Below are 19,432 nucleotides of genomic sequence, written 5' to 3'. Positions count from 1 at the left end.
ACGTCCTAGGCATACTTGCAACGTCCTAAACGTCCCACATCGAATAGAAATCCCCCCACTTTTAAAAAAGTAGTGGTACACTACTCCTTCGCTTCAAAACTTATAAGGTAAAAAGTAGGGGGATTTATATTCGATGTGGGATGCCTAGGATGTTGCAACGCATGCCGATGTCGGCTAAGGACGTTGCCAAGCATGTCGAGGACGTTGCAAAGCATGTCGAGAATGGCCAAGGACGTTGCAAGCATGCCTAGGACTTTGCCAAGCATGCCTTAGGTACCCACACCATACATACTCAGAAAATTTCAAGATCAATAATGATCTTATTTATAAAAATATCTAAATTTAAACTTTTAATTAATTTATTGCAAATATAGTAAATAATATTCAATTAACACAAAATTTAATATGTGTTATAAGAAAAGGTTTTTTTTTTTTCTTTGTCTAATGTCATGATTTTCCTTTATTTTATTTTATTCTTTTGGATAAGTTTGTTTTGAAGACATGGATTAATAGGAGAGTGTCATATTTTGTAGGCCTTTTAAGTGGACTTAAAGATATATTCTTACCATATAAAAATCTAGTATAAATAGGAGAATCTTCTAATGGATAATACAGAGGAGAATCTTCTAATAGATAATACAGATGAAATAAAATATATAATTTAACAGTGATGTTTTGAACTATTAATCCAATAAAAGCTTATTTGGTAGGGTAGACTAATAAAAAGTTTGACTACCATATGCAATTCGATTTTCAAATCCATCAGCCTCTCAAAGGGATAAAAGCTGCTAGCCTCACATTGTGTTGTCATGGTGCAACTTGCTTTTGAAAGCATGGAAACCTTAAATAATAAATAAATAAAAACTAAAAAACAAAAAGAATATAAAGGGGGATGGTCATGGACCCTTTTTACGGTCCATTTAATCATGATTCATAACTTTAAAAAGTATGTTTTTCTGCAATTAAAAACGTGGGGTAACTTCATAGTGATTAGCAATTTCACTTTGAAGGACTTGTGGCTTGCAACTGTTCAGTCTCTCTCATAAAAAAGGACTTTACATTGGAATTCCTCTTTTTTTTTTTTTTTTTTGGAGGAAAATTGAAATTCCCTTTAATTGTTGTAAACAAGTAACAATTTCCGAAGTATGTCACAAGATATCTAGGATTTAAATCCTTCTATCCATTAATCAGTGTATAAAAAACAAGTACGGCGTGACACACACCGCAACCGTAATACTAGCATTGGCTGCAACCATCATGCCCGACACGATGCCAACAGCGTTTGCTGTTTTCCACCACCTCAACTATAGACCTTCATCAAAAAAACACAAATGTCATGTCTGTTACCATCACCTCCATTACCAACAGAACCACCACTAACATTTTCACTCTCAACTGGCTCCATCAAGACCATTTTCTCGTTGCCAAATCCAATGGACAATACCATGGAGTCATGGTCATCTCTAGATTCTCTACAACCTCCTGCATGATATTTCTAAAACCGACAAAAAAGTGCATGATAGGCCTACCAATACCAATACCATATCCCATGACCCAACCCTTTCTCACTACAACCAGCATTTCTTCCGTAACCAAATCACGAGATATATCTAGTGAGATCATCTTAAAAAACAAAATAAAATTACTCGTCATCAAGTAAGAAATTTGGAATTCGAACCCTATCCAGGCCTATATCTAAAATCGATTAGTGTTTTAGTTTAGAAATAAAAACAATCACTATGAATCTATTATATCTATTTTTTTTTTATAAAAACTCATAATTTTATTTTTCTTCTAATCCTTGGTTCATTATACTTTGCAAGAACTTTGGGAGTTTCTAAATCATTAATAAGATAGAAACAGTTTGTTCTTTGAGAATTAATAAATAAAACTAAAAAATGTTTGTTTCTTGTAATCGTTTGAACAAAAAAAAGGTGAGGTTTAAACAAATCAAGAAAGAAGAACTAACCTGAGCTTAAATTTTTCCATGATTTTGTAAGACACATACAAAAAAGTATAGTTCCAATTTTATCCGATGTTGCCGAAGGGGTCACGTAGAAGAAAGTAAAAATATGAGCTTTGATGATTCAAAACCAATAAAAATTCATTGTGGAATCTAGAAACCATCTGGGTTTTGTTCGTCTTATGTTAGAATGTCTTTTCAAATGATAAGCATGCATGAAATGTAGACAAATTTAAAGCCCCATCTTAAATTTTACTACTTTGTTTGTTCCTGTTTTAGTTTTACTAATATAGGTATCCTAATATTTGCAATTTCCTTATGCTTTAAAAAGAAAAAAAAATTCAAAACCAGTTGTCCCTTTAAATTCACGAGTAGAATCAAATTTGAGAGCATTGATGAATCAATAACCTAATCTACAATCAATCTTATTGACCAAGTTAATAAATTTTTACCTTCTATATAAGTTTTACTAATATAGACAAAAAAATTATTTATTTTTTAACTGTCTTAATATTTTACCCTTTGGAAACCTTCACTTCACGGGTAAACAGAATTTTAAAGGACGCAAATAGCACGACACATTTCTCAATCCCTAAATGAAATACAAAGTTAGAAACACAAAAAATAGGGAAAAAAATTAAGAAGATAATTGATTCTCAAAAAAAAAGAAGATAATCAGAATATCGGATTTGAAGGACTTGCTGAAAAATTGGAACCCCCAAGTTTCATTCATAAAATTTCCAAATGGCTTATACCATAAATAACACAAGATTAAAACATTATTTTCTTCTAAAAAAAATAGAACACTATTTACTTATAAAAAATAAAAAAAATTTGGCAATATATTGGATGGACAAAGTTTAGTTACAAAATTAGTTGTAGCCTTAAATTACAAACTTACTCAAAATCTTTTTATTAAAGGTGAATTTTAACAAATTCATCATTAAATTATATCTTTTTCTTATATCCTCCATACTTTTAAAATTTTTAGAAAATTAAAGATTAATAGCTATGTCATAGATAAATTATTTAAATTACAAGTTTTTGTAGTTTAAAATTATACAAAAAAATATATATTTATAGATCATATAGTAAATAATATTCGATTAACACAAAATTTGATATATATATTAAAAGTGTAAAGAACATAAAATTCAACTATTAAATTTTTAAAATATATAATAATATTTATTTTATTGAATAAAGTTATAATATCATGCTACAATTTATTTTGTAACTAAATTCGATTTCACCTTTAGATTAAGGTTTAAACAGAAACGGATTGGAGAGCAGATGAAACTAATAAATGCAATAATAAAAGAAAAAAGAAAAAAAAGACTAAAAGGACTAAAAAGAGGGATAAATGATGGGTCAGAGAGAAAAACAAAAAGTATTAGGTGGAATATGAAAGGAAATGATACAATTGGGGCATAGTAAATAAAAGTCGTCTCCCTCCCCTTACTCGGCGACGGCTTCACCAATTTTCCACAGTCTACCTTCTCTCTCTCTCTCTCTCTAGAAACAAAAACAATTGTTTTCTCTCTCTACAATCTTTTAGATCAAATCCCCTTCTCTCCCTCTCTATACGCATTTTTGCTTTTTTGAAATTTTTTTTAGGAGCTGATCTTCTCCAAGATTGCTATATATAGCCTTTTAGATCCAAAACGCTGAGGCGATCTGAAATTCGCGAGGTCAGAGAGAAACGATTACGGTTACGCTCTCTCTCTCTCTCTGTCCGTGTGTGCGTGTGAGAGTGTGGATCTGAGCGGCGATGGCGTTGTCAGGGATGCGAGGCCTCTCGGTGTTCATCAGCGACATACGCAATTGCCAGAACAAAGAGCAAGAGCGCCTCCGCGTCGATAAGGAGCTCGGAAATGTCCGTACACGCTTCAAGAACGAGAAGGTAAGGGTTTCCATTTTTCATTTCCGTCTTTATCGTACATATGCATTTGATTAATTTTGCTTGAATTTTGATTCGGCTTCGTTTACTTGCTCATCATTTCGATTGATTGGATTATGATTCGAAGCAATTTGTGTGTTTCGTTAGCTGAAAATGTCGTAAACGGAAGGAATTTTGAATTATTGGATATACTACTAGGCATAGTTGAATTGAGCATGTGAAATTCTTGTTTGAATTATTTGCTTTAGTTTAGTGAGCTACTGAACGTAGAGATTTGATTGATGGTGACTTCTATGATTCATTCTTCTAGTTGTATATGCTGGCATTGGCATATGCATTTTATAATTTTGCTTGAATTTTAATTCAGCTTCGTTTACTTGCTCATCATTTCGATCGATTAGATTAGGATTCGAAGCAATTTGTGTGTTCTGTAGCTTGAAATGTCAGAAATGGAAGGAATTTTGAATTCTTAGACATACTACAAGGCATAGTTGAATTGAACATGTAAAATTCTAGGTCTGAATTTGAATTATCTTTGCTTTAGTTTAGTGAGCTACTGAACATAGAGACTTGATTGATGGTGCCTTCTATGATTCATTCTTCAAATTGGATATGTTGGCATTGGCATGAGAGAGGCCTTTGGTTTTTCAAGTTTGTTTTAAACTATCTTTGGAATAGCTTGCTAGGCATTAGGAACTTAGTACTGAATGGAGGAAATTATATGTCATAAGATTTAGTATTAATAGCTCAATGGGACTTGTTAACTGTGACCAATTAATTTTCTATCCCAGGATTTTGGTTATAATAACTAGTTTTTATTCCTTGAATTGTTAGGAGCTATAATTTCAGAAGATAAGCATGATTCTGAAAAAGTGAATATGGCTCAATCTGCAAAAGTGAACTTCAGATTTAATTTTCTTGTTTATGTTTTCCCACAGCTCTTGTAGGATTAGATCTGATATGTTAATGAAATCAAATAAGACGGGAAAATGCTTCTAGTTTTGGATCTCATATGGGGTGAGCATTGCACCCAAGCCCCTAATATGGCTCAAAGATATTGTTTCATTAATCATTATACTGAAAAGTTTGAAGATGTAATTTAGGACTGATCATCTGTTTTGGATAAAGTTCAAGTGGTCATATTCAAGGGGAAGCCGAGAAATTTAGGACTTTTATAGATACTACTTAAGGGTCAATTTCTTTTGTGTTTAATAGAGATTGTGAAGTACCTAGACTCTCTGCTGTTAATCCCCTAATATTTGTTCTTGGTTTCTTGTTTTTTTGTAAGTGTTGGTCTCTACTTAGCGGCTTTCCTGGCATTATGTCAAATTTAATTTAGAAATTAAAGTATAAGAAGCTAATTTTTTCCCCGTGGATTTTTATGAAGGGAGTGTAAAATTATATTAGCAGAAACCATTGAGATTGAATTTCACAATACTAGTTTATAGTTTAGACATCTTGTTAGGGGCAGCTAACAAAAGTGAGACATACTTTTTTTGTCAGTATATAGTTGGTAGGGTGGCGAACAAAAATAACACTTACTCTGGTCATTCTGTATTTGCTGTTCTTGTTGTTGTGATTTTTTGTTGACTTCAATAAATTCTGGACAAAGATATAAGTTTGGATGAAATAAGGCACTATAAGACACTGGATATTCTCAACTTCCTTGGTGAAGGTGACTTGTCCATGTCCAGACCAGCTAGTGAGACTGATTGTTAGCTCACCCTTAGTTTTAGAATTTTTGTGCAGAAAGTTGTTTTCACTAAAAACATTTATACAGACACACATTGAGAACTTCTTGAGTCTCTATTTTGCAATTTATGTTTGTGTTTGTGTGGTAGTTCACTGGCCTGGTGATTGAACCTGCTGTTCAAATCAGCGCCATTATATCAATTTTTAAGGAATTTCGTCACAAAGAAAAATGTCCATCTATATCTATTGCTTGGTTGAATTGCAAATTTTCCTGGCCACTTCAAGTGATGCTCAGGAATTAATCCTTGGTCAAAAAACATGCTTGAATGTCAGCTTGGGCTGTTAAGACTATTATTTTGCCACTAATTCAGTGTTCTACTTCTATCCTGTCTGGGTGTGTGAGTTGTATTTACCTACAAAGAAAAGATTCTGCCAAGAGCCTTGTAGCTCAACTGGCACCTCCGATGTTTCCAATGGAGACATCTAGGGTTCAAATCCCTTCTCCCCATTGTACTATTGGATTATCAAAGAAAAAAAAAAAAAAAAAATCCTTTTGCGCAACTGCTTTAGATTGGGTTCCCATGAATCACTGTATCATACGTGTTTTGTTTGTTCAGTTGTTATTTATTTTCTATTTTTAATTATAGTTTCCTGTATTATTTTGGTTGTTTGCTACTTTGAGAATAGCTGTTTTTATATTTCCCTTGTTGGCAACAACCATTGCTTATTCTACAGAACATTGGCAATATCTAATCTAGACAAGTGAGCTATTGATTATTGAAGTTTTTTGTTCTTTCAATAGGGTTTATCCCCGTATGAGAAGAAGAAATATGTTTGGAAAATGCTCTACATTTATATGCTGGGTTATGATGTGGATTTTGGTCACATGGAAGCTGTTTCTCTAATATCTGCGCCAAAGTATCCAGAAAAGCAGGTTAGTATCATCTTGCATGTCAATTTGAGCCAATGAGCTCTGGCTCAAGACTTCCTCTTCCTAAAAGTATGGATTGAGGGTTCAAAAACACATTGGGTGTATGTGTAGCATATCAATAAAATAATATTAATGATTTAACAACATGGGTTGTGTTGTATTTTGCTGTATAACCTGAATAACTTAAATTAAGCTTAGCGTCTATGTTATGTGCCCCAATTCTTTGAAATAATTATAGATCTGAATTTAAAGAAATATTAGAAGAACTTGGCAAAATCCAAAGTTCATTCTTAACTGCTAAAGTGTAACAGTCCCGTCTCAACTGTGTAGATATTGTCCATTTTGGGGCCTATACCCCTCATGGTTTTGTTCTTCCCCAGGTTGCATTGGGGAAAAGGCCTTTACACATTGAAGGGAGGTCATTCCTTATAAACACATTCTCATGTGCTTCCCTAGGCGATGTGGGATTCTATGGAATGCAAGACCCCCCTTTTTGGGTCACTACATAAAGACCAGGAATTTTTTTACTATGGCTTCATGGCTTTGTTATTATCAAACTTGGGGTCCTCAAAAGACATGTTTCTCGTCTCATATTTGTTTTAATGCTCAAATCTAGTCATATATTGGCTCGTCCTCTATGTCAGAAATACTTTCACTCTCAACTGTCAGATCGATTTTTATTGTCCTAAAAATGGGTGCAGGTTGGTTACATTGTGACAGCATGTTTGCTAAATGAGAACCATGATTTTTTGAGACTGGCGATAAATACTGTGCGCAATGATATCATTGGTCGCAACGAGACTTTCCAGTGTTTGGCATTGACTATGGTATGACAATACGATTGCTGTTAACATTTTAAGAGCTTACTATTTAATCTGCCAAAATTATACTTCCTGTTTGACTTTACCAAGTGCTTCTGGAATATTTAGCCTGCACTGTAATTCATATTTTGATCCTTCACTTGTCATGATCGCAAATATGACCTGTACTTTCTGTATTTGAAGGGCTGTTACGTGGTGATGCTTTACAAGCAACATTACTGTTTTTCCTTTTGTGTAGTTTTTTTCTCTTAAATATTCCAAGATATATGGTGTACAATTTCAGATATACAATGTTTTATGTTGGAAGCAGTTATGTTGAAGGATGTTCTGTAATCATTTGTTATGAATAATGGCAAGACGTTACAGTTAAGAAGTGTTTTAGTTAATTTGTTTAAAATGCTAGGGAGATTCTTTGTTGGAATCAAACTCCATCTTGAATGATGGCATTGTGACATGTAGTATATGCTTATTTGGATAAGACTGACTCTAGACTGATTATTTTAAAAAAATGAGCATGATTCTGTGTATTTAAATATCAGAGACTGTATTTGGATGAGCATATTTTCATTGGCTTAGAGTGCGTTTGGATGAGCTTCTTTTTACTTGTTTATTTTGTTTGAAAAATAAATTTTGTAAATGTGCAACTGTACTTAGAAAAGGTGAGGTTTTAAAAAATTATACATAAGCTAGTGGTGAAAATAGGTTGACATTAGATAAAATAAATAGATCCTTAATTTTTTTTAAAAATAAGTTGTGTAAAAGTACAGCTATACGTAGAAAAAATCTGAGGCTTTACAAACCTATACATAAGATTGTGGTGAAAATAAACTGGCATTTTAAGCTAAATCAAACAAATGTAAAAGCGTGTTAGAATTTTTAATTATTTATCACAAGGAAACAGTTAGATCATGCTTTGATCACCTACATGGTTTTCTTCAAGAGTAAATTACATCAACCTCTCTTGAGGTTTTGCTGAAATGACAATACCCCAAACATTTTATAAAATGATACTCCCCTTCTTAAGACTAACAGAATATTCCATTTAAAAAAAAAACTCCTATTAACCATACATACCTCAAGGGAGTATCATTCATCGACAACCCTCACGGAATGAGGGTGTCATTTCGTCCATAGTTTGGATAAGAGTCTTTTTTAAAAATTGAATATTCTGTTATATCACAGTTTCAGAGGGCATGGACCTAACTGTTATATTTATTCAAACCTCAAGAGGGGAGTGTCATTTATACAAACTTTTTTTTGGGGGGGGGGGGGGCGGGGGTTCATTGCAATAAACCTCAAGGGAAGGTGGTTTATTTTATCCTTTTATTTTCATATTCTACATTTTCCACTTCAGTAATCATGGGAGACTAAATCCTGGCAGCTTGTGGAATTTTGATGTTGGAAGAATCCTTTACAAGGAAAAGACTAAATAATTTCTCATGCAAGTGCACAATTTTTTCTACTCAACAAAGCCACGTTTTTTACTTTACAATTTGGTCATATTTTCTTATATAAGTTTCCCCATTCTCTTTTAAGTAGGGTCTTATTCATTCCTGAGCATAACATCAAGAACGACTTGGTTCATGGATCCTCTCTTTTTTTCTTTTTTTAACTTGGTTCATAAAAGGTTTGATCAACCGTTTTCCTCTCTCTATCTTTAAAACAAGCATCCTTTCTCCTGGTTTATGACTGCCCGTAAGAAAGTCTAAAGCTGTAACAGTGGATCCTTCCCCTCATTATACACCCTTTCTTTTCTCTTTCGTAATATTTGGTTACTTTAGTCTGTACCTAGATTCTCACATACTTTCTATGATGGTGCACTGATTCCATTTTTCTGAAAGACTTAGCAAGTTTTTCATTTTTCACTAATTGAAAAAACTTAGCAAGTTTTCATTTTTCCAATGTTACATGTAACAGCACATGCAATGTGCAATCACTTGTATGTGAAATTTTCTTCTCAAAAAAAGAAAAAAAACTTGGATGTGGAATTTTGTTTTAAGGCATTCCATTGTTTAACTATAGTATTGCGATGACTATTTGGTTTCATTCTTCTGATGTTTAGTCTTTTAGATTATTGATTTATCAACTTGTCACTGACACAATGTCTTCCTTCTTGTTCCTCTTGCATATCATTTCTTGTGCTATACTATATATTCAAAATTGTATCTCTGTCATGACCTCATGTGCCCCTCCATTGTTTGTCTTCATTTATGTAGGTTGGCAACATTGGTGGGAGAGACTTTGCTGAGTCGTTAGCACCTGATGTCCAGAAGTTACTTGTAAGAGACCACAAATTTTTATTTTTTGGAGACCACAAATTTTTTTAATTTTAATTATTGATTTAACCAAGTCTTTTGATTTAGATCTCTAGCAGCGCCAGACCACTTGTGAGAAAGAAGGCTGCATTGTGTTTGCTGCGCTTGTATAGGAAAAATCCTGATGTTGTCAATGTAGATGGCTGGTATGTTTGAATGTTCCATTTTTGACAAAAGGTTGTTTTCCTGAAATAGATTTTCTCGTGCTTATTTTGTTAGTCCTTTTTGCCATATGTCTTAGGGCGGATCGGATGGCACAGCTATTAGATGAACGTGATCTTGGTGTTTTGACATCTTCTATGAGTCTTCTTGTTGCCTTAGTATCAAATAACCATGAAGCATATTGGAGTTGTCTTCCAAAATGCGTTAAAACCTTAGAGCGGCTTGCCAGGAACCAGGATGTTCCACAAGAATACACTTACTATGGTATCCCATCCCCCTGGCTTCAGGTTTGTGTTCTTTTTTCCTCCTGCTTTGTATGTAATGGATGCCAAATTGATGCCCAATTTAGCCAGCATTTCTGATCGTTGTTGCCAAGAATGCACTCTGTGCTAGATGAGATAAATTGAAAACTGAAAAAACTTTGGCATCCTGCGATTGCTTGTGATGCAATCAGATTGGTGGTCCCTTGTAGACTGACTGATAGACAAAGAAATTTTTATGTAATAATCAGCACATCCTTGTTTATCTGGAAGAATTTGAATTTCCTTGTTAATATTATGCATACACGTTCATATTCATAAAACATAGGGTAAATTATAATTTTGATGATCCCTGATATTTGGGGTAAATTCGATTTTAGTCCCTCAAATTAAAAAAGTCGGTCCTTTAAATATTCAAATTTTAACAATTTAGTCCTTCCGTTTTATTTTCCATTCACATTTTGCATACATGGCAGTACATTAAGAAAACTAAAATTATTTGTTTTTAGGACACCTCAGCCCATTCACATGCTTTTGTTCTCATCCCCCCATGGCCCCTTCACCCCGGACCAAATACCACCCTAGCAACCAAACCCAAAATAACAACTCCCACTTAGATATCCCATGCCATGAAAAAATCTGAAGCACAAAAGAATTGAAAATTGGTTTTTATTGGGGAGGGGAGAGAGAAGAGACATGGATGGACTGGGCGCTTCAGTACTCCAGGTTGGACTTTGATCTTCTGACATAATCGACAATGGTCCATGTGACTCCATTCAAGCAGCCGAACATGACATCGGATCTCTAGAAGCTTCCGAGAATGAAAACCACCATTTTCAAGGCTGTTGGTTTGGTGGATTTACTCGAAATCTTACTGGGTTCTCAATCTATGAGTGGGAAAGTTGAAATTGGAGGTAGAAAAATAATGTGTAATAGATTGCTTGTTATTTTTTATTACATAAGTTACCTCATGCTTTTCTTTTCTTTTCTTTTTTTTCTTTTTTATTTATTTTTTATTTTTATCCTTGGTAGCTTAAGTGGAGAAATTCTGAGAGGAAGATAATCTTCGTGAATGACTAATTGGTTGTTTTGGGTTTAGGCTCTTAGCTTGTGGGTGTGTTGCTGGAGTCTTTCACTATGGGCAGGTCAATGAGGGCTGGGTCTTGGTTGCCAATGGTATGGGGTGTGGGATGGTGTTTTAGTTTGGACTTTGGAGGCATTCTAAGGCAGTTGTAATGAGAAATGGTGGAGTGGGCTCACATAGTGGCTGGAAACTGGAGAAAGAAAAAGAGGGAAAAATAAGAGAGAGAGAGAGAGAGAGAGAGAATGAAAATTTTAAGGACTAAGAGTATAATTTACCCTAAAATATATGTATGTATATTCTGGAAATCCACTGTCAAAGAGGCCATGAAAGAATAAATGTATTCTGTGCTTAAGTTACGACGATCCATCTCACTTTTCTGGTGGCTCATTCTTGATGGTCAATCTATAAAACTGGAGTCATTCATTTTATGTAACATCTAAATGTCCTTAAATGTTTTAGTAATGGATATGATCTAAATTTTAGTTGGAGAATGGAATTGACAGTTTTTATTAAAGAGACTGCTTCTTAATACTTTTTGCCATAGTGCGTACAGTTCACTGTGGTTTATTCTAAAACATTTTTTCTTCCGTATGGCTAGAAATCCCTGAAATCCTATTTATTGTTAGCCTAGAATGGGAATTTTCTTATTTGTTGATATTTTAGATGTATGATACAGAATTATGCTACCCGTAATTAGTTTCAGTCAATTTCCATTCTTAAGAAATAACCCAGTGTGGATGATTGATTGTTGAGGGTTTGTAATAGGTCAATGTATTAACAGGTTCATATTAATGCTTGTTAGCACTTGGTTAATGCAGGTGAAGACAATGAGGGCTCTTCAGTATTTTCCAACTATTGAAGATCCAAATACCAGAAGATCATTGTTTGAGGTTCTGCTTTTGTTAAAAGACTTTTTTTTTTTTTTTTGGGTCATGTTTCTTTGATTATATTAAAATTTGATTTCGGAATTTCAGGTCTTACAACGGATATTAATGGGGACTGATGTTGTGAAAAATGTAAATAAGAACAATGCATCACATGCTGTTCTCTTTGAAGCCCTTGCTCTAGTAAGTTTGTGGCCCAGAAAATCTTTTTAGCATATGGTATTTGTTACTTAAAATGGCTTATGATTGTTTAATGGTTTTTTATTGTTAACAGCTCTTATGCACATTCATAGTTCGTGCATACATACAATGATGTATTTATGTACACATGCACAAATGCATATGATTGTGTAGACAATGTTATTGTGATGTGATCTTGCTAAAACTAACCAAAGGATGAAAGCTTATGGAACTCTAGTATTTTCAACTGGATTTTGTGGGAACAAATTACTATATACATTGAAGGATTCAGTGTTGTTTCTTGACACTTTCATTCCTTGCAACATACTCATGTTCTGATTGGCCCTTCCTTAGGTCATGCATCTTGATGCTGAAAAAGAGATGATGTCTCAGTGCGTTGCCCTTCTTGGAAAATTTATTGCTGTGCGTGAACCAAATATTCGGTATCTTGGCTTGGTAAGTTTTAGAAACACCACAGTTTATCTGTCTTTATGATTGGTAGCATGTTGAGACTTTTTTTTTTGATAAGTAAGAAGAAAATTTAATTGAGACTTACTATATCAAAATCTGGAAGGGCAAATTTAATTGCTACATTGTAACTGCTTGATTTGATGTTACATTGCTCTGGTGCAGGAGAATATGACTCGGATGTTGTTGGTAACAGATGTGCAAGATATCATCAAAAGACATCAGGCTCAGATCATAACCTCATTGAAGGATCCTGACATCAGGTTAAGTTTGCTATCATGCAGTGTTTTCGTTACATTCTGAAAATTTTAGAACTCTTGATACTGCCACTAATTCATTTGCAATAGCTTTCTTTTTTGTGCGGCACATGTTCTAGCACTGAAAATTATTTATTATTTAATTGATCATGTTAATTAAAAGATAAATATTATGTTCTACTCTGGAGGATGCTAGCCTCCATGTATGTGTGTGCACACAGGCGAGCTTATAATTCCTTCTGCTTAATGAAGTCATTTTGTGTGCTCAGTATTCGTAGGCGTGCTCTTGATTTGCTTTATGGTATGTGTGATGTTACAAATGCAAAGGACATAGTTGAAGAAATACTGCAGGTATGCCAATGCTGGTTGTGGACTATTTATTTTGTGTAGGCAGTCTTATTTGAATTATATATATTTTTCTAATATTAGCTTGCTGAGATAGTTTCCATTTCAATCACAAAATGAGTAAGCCATTTTCTGTTCTTTTCAGTATCTCAGTACAGCAGAATTTGCAATGCGTGAGGAATTGTCACTTAAAGCTGCTATTCTTGCGGAGAAGTTTGCCCCTGATCTGTCATGGTAAGCATGGCACTTGTGTGCAACTTCTTAGGATCAGACAAAACTCTATTGAAAGCACGATATCCAGATTATTCACATATAAGTTAGAAGGAAATTAACAAGGGCTTGTGCTTCTATTTTTATTATGCCACCATGATTGCATCAATTTAACTAAATATAACAAATAATAGTCGATGTTAAAACTACACACATTTAGCTTCACTTACGAAAGTATATCTCTGCGGGAGTGGATGCCAAAATTATTTATAATATTTCACTTTGGTCAATTGATGCGTTTTTCAGCATTCAATGTTATGCAAGTAACTCAAATGATATGCCAATTGATGTTATACATAGAATTTTTTTTTTTTTTTTAATAAGTAAAGAAAATTTTATTCAAAGTCATAAAAGAGTCATCCAAGTATACAAGAAGTATACAGCAGGGGACCAAAACAATCAAATACATGCATTCTGAGTGTTTTGTGCAAATGATATCATTCTGTTTTAATATGACACAGGTATGTGGATGTGATTCTTCAATTGATTGACAAGGCTGGGGATTTTGTTAGCGATGACATATGGTTTCGTGTTGTGCAGTTCGTTACAAACAATGAAGACCTACAGGTAATCAAAATGTTCTAACATATACTTTGTGCTTCCTCTATCTTTTCTTCATTTCTTTTTTCTTTTCTTTTTTCTTTTTTTTTTTCTTTTTTGGATGTGGATGAATTACCCGTTTCTAAGACAAATGTTTATATTTATATTATTTAACTGAGAGTTTGTGCATCTGATCAGCCTTATGCAGCAGCAAAAGCCAGAGAGTATCTTGACAAGCCTGCTATACATGAGACTATGGTGAAGGTTTGTATATTGTATACTGTGTCTCCTTTGTTTTGGTTTCATGATAATAATTTTAAATTATATATATTTGAGAAGAACTAGAGATATATTTTGGTTTTGCTTTGTTTTGTCTTTCACTCTATACTGCATGGCTCATTGCCAGTGTGCTGTTGCTGAATGATGCTTTATAAGGATTTTCATAAGAGGTTTTTGCTAATTCCAGATTAGAAATGCAAAATTTTGGTTTCAAAAAAAAAAAAAAAAAAAACTCCTTTTGAGCATGAGTCTAATAGGCTTAATGGGGATTTGCAGAGCTTTACCAAAATACTCATCATAGACTCATAGTTGCATGCTGTCTTTGTTTATGTTCATGTGCCAAGCTTAACCAAATATTGGTTAATCCAGATCAGCCATTTGGAGCTTAATTAAACGTATAATAATACATCAAACAAGCATTTTAATTCGGTCAAGTGTCTTTAGTTCATTTGTGAATTGGCATAAATGCAACAGGTCAGTGCATATCTCATTGGAGAATTTGGACACCTTTTGGCCAGACGACCTGGGTGTAGTCCGAAGGAATTATTCAGCATCATACATGAGAAGCTTCCTACCGTATCGTAAGGGCCCTTAACCCTTGTTTACTAATCTCTGGCTTTCATTCCTTCTAGCATATATATAAATATCTTAGAGTCCTTTATTTATTTACAGGTCTTCTACCATTCCTATTCTTCTTTCAACATATGCTAAAATTTTAATGCACGCTCAACCCCCAGAACCAGAACTACAGAATCTGATTTGGGCAATATTTAACAAGTGAGATTTTTACCTTTGCACCCTGTATATTGATTTAGTTTGTCACAAATTGATGTAGGTTTCTATTACACTTTTTTTTTTTTTTTTTTAATTCATGTAGATACGAGAGTTGCATTGATGCTGAGATACAACAACGAGCTGTAGAATATCTTGCCTTGAGTAGGAAAGGTGCAGCTCTAATGGATATATTGGCTGAAATGCCCAAATTCCCTGAGCGGCAGGTGCATTGTAGTGCAGTTTTCAGTGGAAATTTACTTTCTTGTTTTGTAGGATGAGTCTCTTAATACTTAATAAATGGTTTTATTTGGAGTGAAACTGAAGGTTTTTGGCGCTAACTTTAATATCTCTCTATCATTTAGTCCTCATTGATCAAGAAGGCTGAAGATATTGAAGTTGATACTGCGGAACAAAGTGCTATCAAGTTGCGGGCACTGCAGCAAACATCAAATGCTCTGGTTGTAACTGACCAGCGGCCTGCGAATGGGACACCTCCTGTCACCCAGCTTAGTCTGGTAAAGGTGCCCAGCATGAGCAGTAATGTGGTTAGTGGTTGATTTTTATTTTTCTTTCTTTCTTTTTTACAAAATTCTTTTTTTGTGCTTTTTTTCCTGAACCTACCATTGTTGGTGTAATTTCCCTCATTAATTTTGAAATCTTAGGTTGAATAGTTTGTTTGTTTATGTTATTAATTGGAAATTGATGTATGCTTGATAATCTTGACAGGATCATCATGTAGCAGATCAAGGATTGTCCCAGGAGAATGGAACCTTGACTACAGTAGATCCCCAACCTCCGTCAGCCGATCTCCTTGGTGATCTCTTGGGTCCACTGGCTATTGAAGGCCCTCCTAGTGCTGATGTCCAGCCTCAACAAAATATAGTCTCTGGAGTGGAAGGTGTTCCAAATGCAGTGGAAGCCACAGCCATAGTACCTGTTGGAGATCAGACAAATTCTGTTCAGGTACCATTGACTTTTTTCATGATACATTGTATTGCTTGTTTGAAGAGGTGGGCAAAATGAAAAGATGTTATGCAGTGAACTCTGGTGTAATTAGGAATACTCACCTTGTTTACACTCAAACAGGGTTATTTTTTATTTATAAAAATTTTAACTTAATAAAAAAAAAAAAAAAATCTGGTTTGATTGTAAACAAGGTGAGTATTACATTGCTCATGCTGGACTCGTTCTTGAGTGATCTCAACTCTTGAGCAAGCCTTTAATAAGCAAATCTCAGTTGAGCTTGGGTAGCTTGAACTTTTAGGAGACAAAAATGAAGTCAAGCTTAAATACAAGATTGCTCAAAATTGGCTCATTTGCATTATGAAAGCTAGAGGCTTCTTGATTAAGACTAGATTGTCTCAATCATGAGCTAAGCTCAAGCAGCTCAGCTCATTTTGCTTCCCTATTAATCTGCAGTCCCAATAAAAATTTTCACATTTTTTCCAATCCTTCCCCAAAAAACTTTATTCCTTGCAAGATGGAGAGCTTCTGCAATAGACTTTGCAGCATATCCTTGTTTATTGGGTTTCACATCTGGTTTTATCAACAGCAGAAAAACATGGTCTAAGTCTCAACTGCTATGTGCTTTAAGATAGTGACCGGGGTTGGGTGTGATTAATTTAACTTTTAACTCGCTAATCCCATTGTTCATCTTTGCAGCCAATAGGAAGTATTGCTGAAAGGTTTCAAGCACTGTGCGTGAAGGATAGTGGTGTTCTATATGAGGATCCTTATATCCAGGTTTTTCTTCTCTTTCTGCAAAAGTTCTTTCATCATCTGTGACATATTTATACTCAACTGTATGCAGTTTATTATAGGACAACCTCCCTTTGTAGTATTTCCTGTTGGCCTTTAATTGTTTAAAAAGATAATGCTTCAACTTGGTGTTGTGGTAATTTTGTTGTTTGTTACCCCAGATTGGCATTAAAGCAGAATGGCGAGCACATCAGGGGCGTCTTGTTCTTTTCTTGGGAAACAAGAATACTAATCCACTACTTTCAGTTCAGGCTATAATATTGCCTCCATCCCATTTGAAGTTGGAGCTCTCATTAGTCCCAGAAACTATTCCTCCCAGGGCACAGGTGAAGACTATTTGCTATTCACGTAGTAGATCGCTGATTGTTGGTGCATCTAATAGCCACTCATCTTTTGTCCTTATTCAGCTGCTTCTTCTTCTTCTTCTTTCTTATTTTTCATTTTTTAATCTTTGGTTGTTTAGGTGCAATGCCCACTTGAAATTGTTAATCTCCGCCCTAGTAGGGATGTAGCAGTACTTGATTTCTCCTACAAGTTTGGTAACGATATGGTACTTATATCTGTAACTTATGTGCTTTTTTGCTGGCAATCAACACAAAGCTAGGTTATATCCATGGCTTCATCTATCTTACTTGTCCCTATCATAGGTCAACTGCAAACTCCGTCTTCCTGCTGTATTGAGTAAATTTCTTCAGCCTATACCAGTGTCTGCTGAAGAGTTTTTCCCTCAATGGAGATCACTTTCAGGACCACCTTTGAAGCTTCAAGAAGTGGTATGTACCTTTGCCTTCTCTATAGCATTAGAGTAAAATTTTCTCCCCATTAAAAATCTGCTAATTGTTAATATGCTCATGTTTTCCTGTGAACAGGTTAGAGGCGTAAAACCAATGCCTCTCCTGGACATGGCAAATTTATTTAACAGTTTTCGGTTGATGGTTAGTCCAGGGCTTGTAAGTATAAAGAAATTTTAAAAAATGTTGAATTTTCCTTGGACTCCTATTAGTTGTATGAAGGTGTTCATTTTTTAATTCTCTTGTATAGGACCCAAATCCAAACAATCTTGTAGCAAGTACAACATTCTATTCAGAAAGTACAAGGGCCATGCTCTGTTTGGTAAGTGATGTCCATCCATTTTCAGCATATAACTTCTATGATTTGATGTGTTGCTATCGTTTTCATTATTTAACCTGACCTAGTATGCAAGACTTAAAGTTTAACTTAACCGAATTTTAAAACTTTTGGTCTACATTTGGGTAAATGATTCCACATCTAAGTAAATGATCACGGGTGCATGTGTGACTTGCCAATTAAAAAAAGTTATTAGAGAAGGCTTTCTTAAAAAAAAATAAATAAATAAGGGAGAATAATTGGTAGGTGGGCAATTGGGAGGAGAGAGTTAGTTGGGAATAGTAGCACTGCTGATTACAATTTTATCATTTTATTATAATTTTTTATTTTTTGGACAATGTTGAAGGACCTTTTGGGAATATAATTGGCAAAAGATGCAAATTGAAAACTTCCTCGGTGTAGATAATGCTTTCGTATTGTGATTTTTAGAATATAAGATTAATGATGTAATAGCATTGTATGAGGTTGCTGTTTTGACTGTTTTCTTTTATGACACTCCAGGCTAGAATTGAAACAGATCCAGCAGACCGAACCCAATTGCGTTTGACAGTTGCTTCAGGGGACCCTACATTGACATTTGAGTACGTTTTTAAAATTTTCTTGTCGCATACTGCTAACCTAATTTTAATTCCTTCGGCAGATTTTTCTGACTGTTGATGTACAGGTTGAAGGAGTTCATTAAGGAGCAATTAGTTAGTATTCCTACAGCCTCCCGTGCTCCTGCACCGGCGCCACCAGCACCTCAACCAACCAGTCCACCAGCAGCAGCATTAACAGATGATCCTGGGGCTTTGCTGGCTGGTTTACTGTGACAAAGTGGAATTTTGAAGATTTGTTCATTATACACATGTAAACCTGATTTATACAGCGGGGCCACCCATGTCCCTCAAGTTAAAGATGTGGATAAAGAAAATCAAGATGCAAGGGCTGGCGGCATTAAAGGGTGAGCTAATTTAGTAGTCGGCTTAGTGTTATGAGTGGGGATTTCTAAAGGGGGGGTTGGTCGGGATTTTGAGATTCTTTATGCACAATGTAATTGTGCCTTGGTGAGATTTTTTTCTCTTTTGGGGTGAGGGTTTTTCATTGTTATTCATTTTTTTTCCCCTTCCCACTTCACTGGATTGGCTTCTGTACCATGAATATTTGACCGCCATGTAAGATATACTACACGAAGTAGAACCAGTTGTAACAGTTTGCATCATTTGTTTTTGTTTGTTAATCCATAGTAATATTTTCAATAAGAGTAATTATTGGATGATTGAGCAGAAATATGTTTCCTAGTTATGTCATAAAACGATGAAATACCACCCAAAACGCATAGGGGAGAGAGAACCTCAAACTACTAAAAGCCATTGGGTAACATAAGTGCACTGATAGCAACAGAAACTCTCCAGCAAACAGAGACAACTTCCATAACAGCA

The 19,432-nt window shown here is 34.6% G+C and overlaps 1 protein-coding gene across 1 annotated transcript; it reads left to right on the top strand.

Annotated features, from left to right (window-relative positions):
• Positions 1-3,371: 3,371 nt before the first annotated feature.
• Positions 3,372-19,252, top strand: LOC126722496 (AP-2 complex subunit alpha-1-like). The gene is made up of 27 exons (XM_050425656.1): positions 3,372-3,866; positions 6,358-6,489; positions 7,188-7,313; positions 9,524-9,586; positions 9,671-9,768; positions 9,864-10,071; positions 11,947-12,018; positions 12,103-12,195; positions 12,547-12,648; positions 12,826-12,923; positions 13,187-13,268; positions 13,408-13,496; positions 13,994-14,099; positions 14,271-14,336; positions 14,826-14,932; positions 15,024-15,128; positions 15,229-15,349; positions 15,488-15,670; positions 15,852-16,088; positions 16,788-16,868; positions 17,045-17,209; positions 17,347-17,433; positions 17,531-17,656; positions 17,753-17,833; positions 17,925-17,996; positions 18,513-18,592; positions 18,676-19,252. The coding sequence occupies exons 1-27, from the start codon at positions 3,735-3,737 to the stop codon at positions 18,821-18,823; spliced, it is 3,060 nt and encodes a 1,019-aa protein (XP_050281613.1). The 5' UTR covers positions 3,372-3,734; the 3' UTR covers positions 18,824-19,252.
• Positions 19,253-19,432: the final 180 nt, after the last annotated feature.

This window comes from Quercus robur, chromosome 1 (genome assembly GCF_932294415.1).
Source record: "Quercus robur chromosome 1, dhQueRobu3.1, whole genome shotgun sequence".
In the NCBI taxonomy this organism is placed as follows: Eukaryota; Viridiplantae; Streptophyta; class Magnoliopsida; order Fagales; family Fagaceae; genus Quercus; species Quercus robur.
Note: the sequence above shows the minus strand (reverse complement) of the source record. Positions and strands in the feature narration are given on the sequence as shown.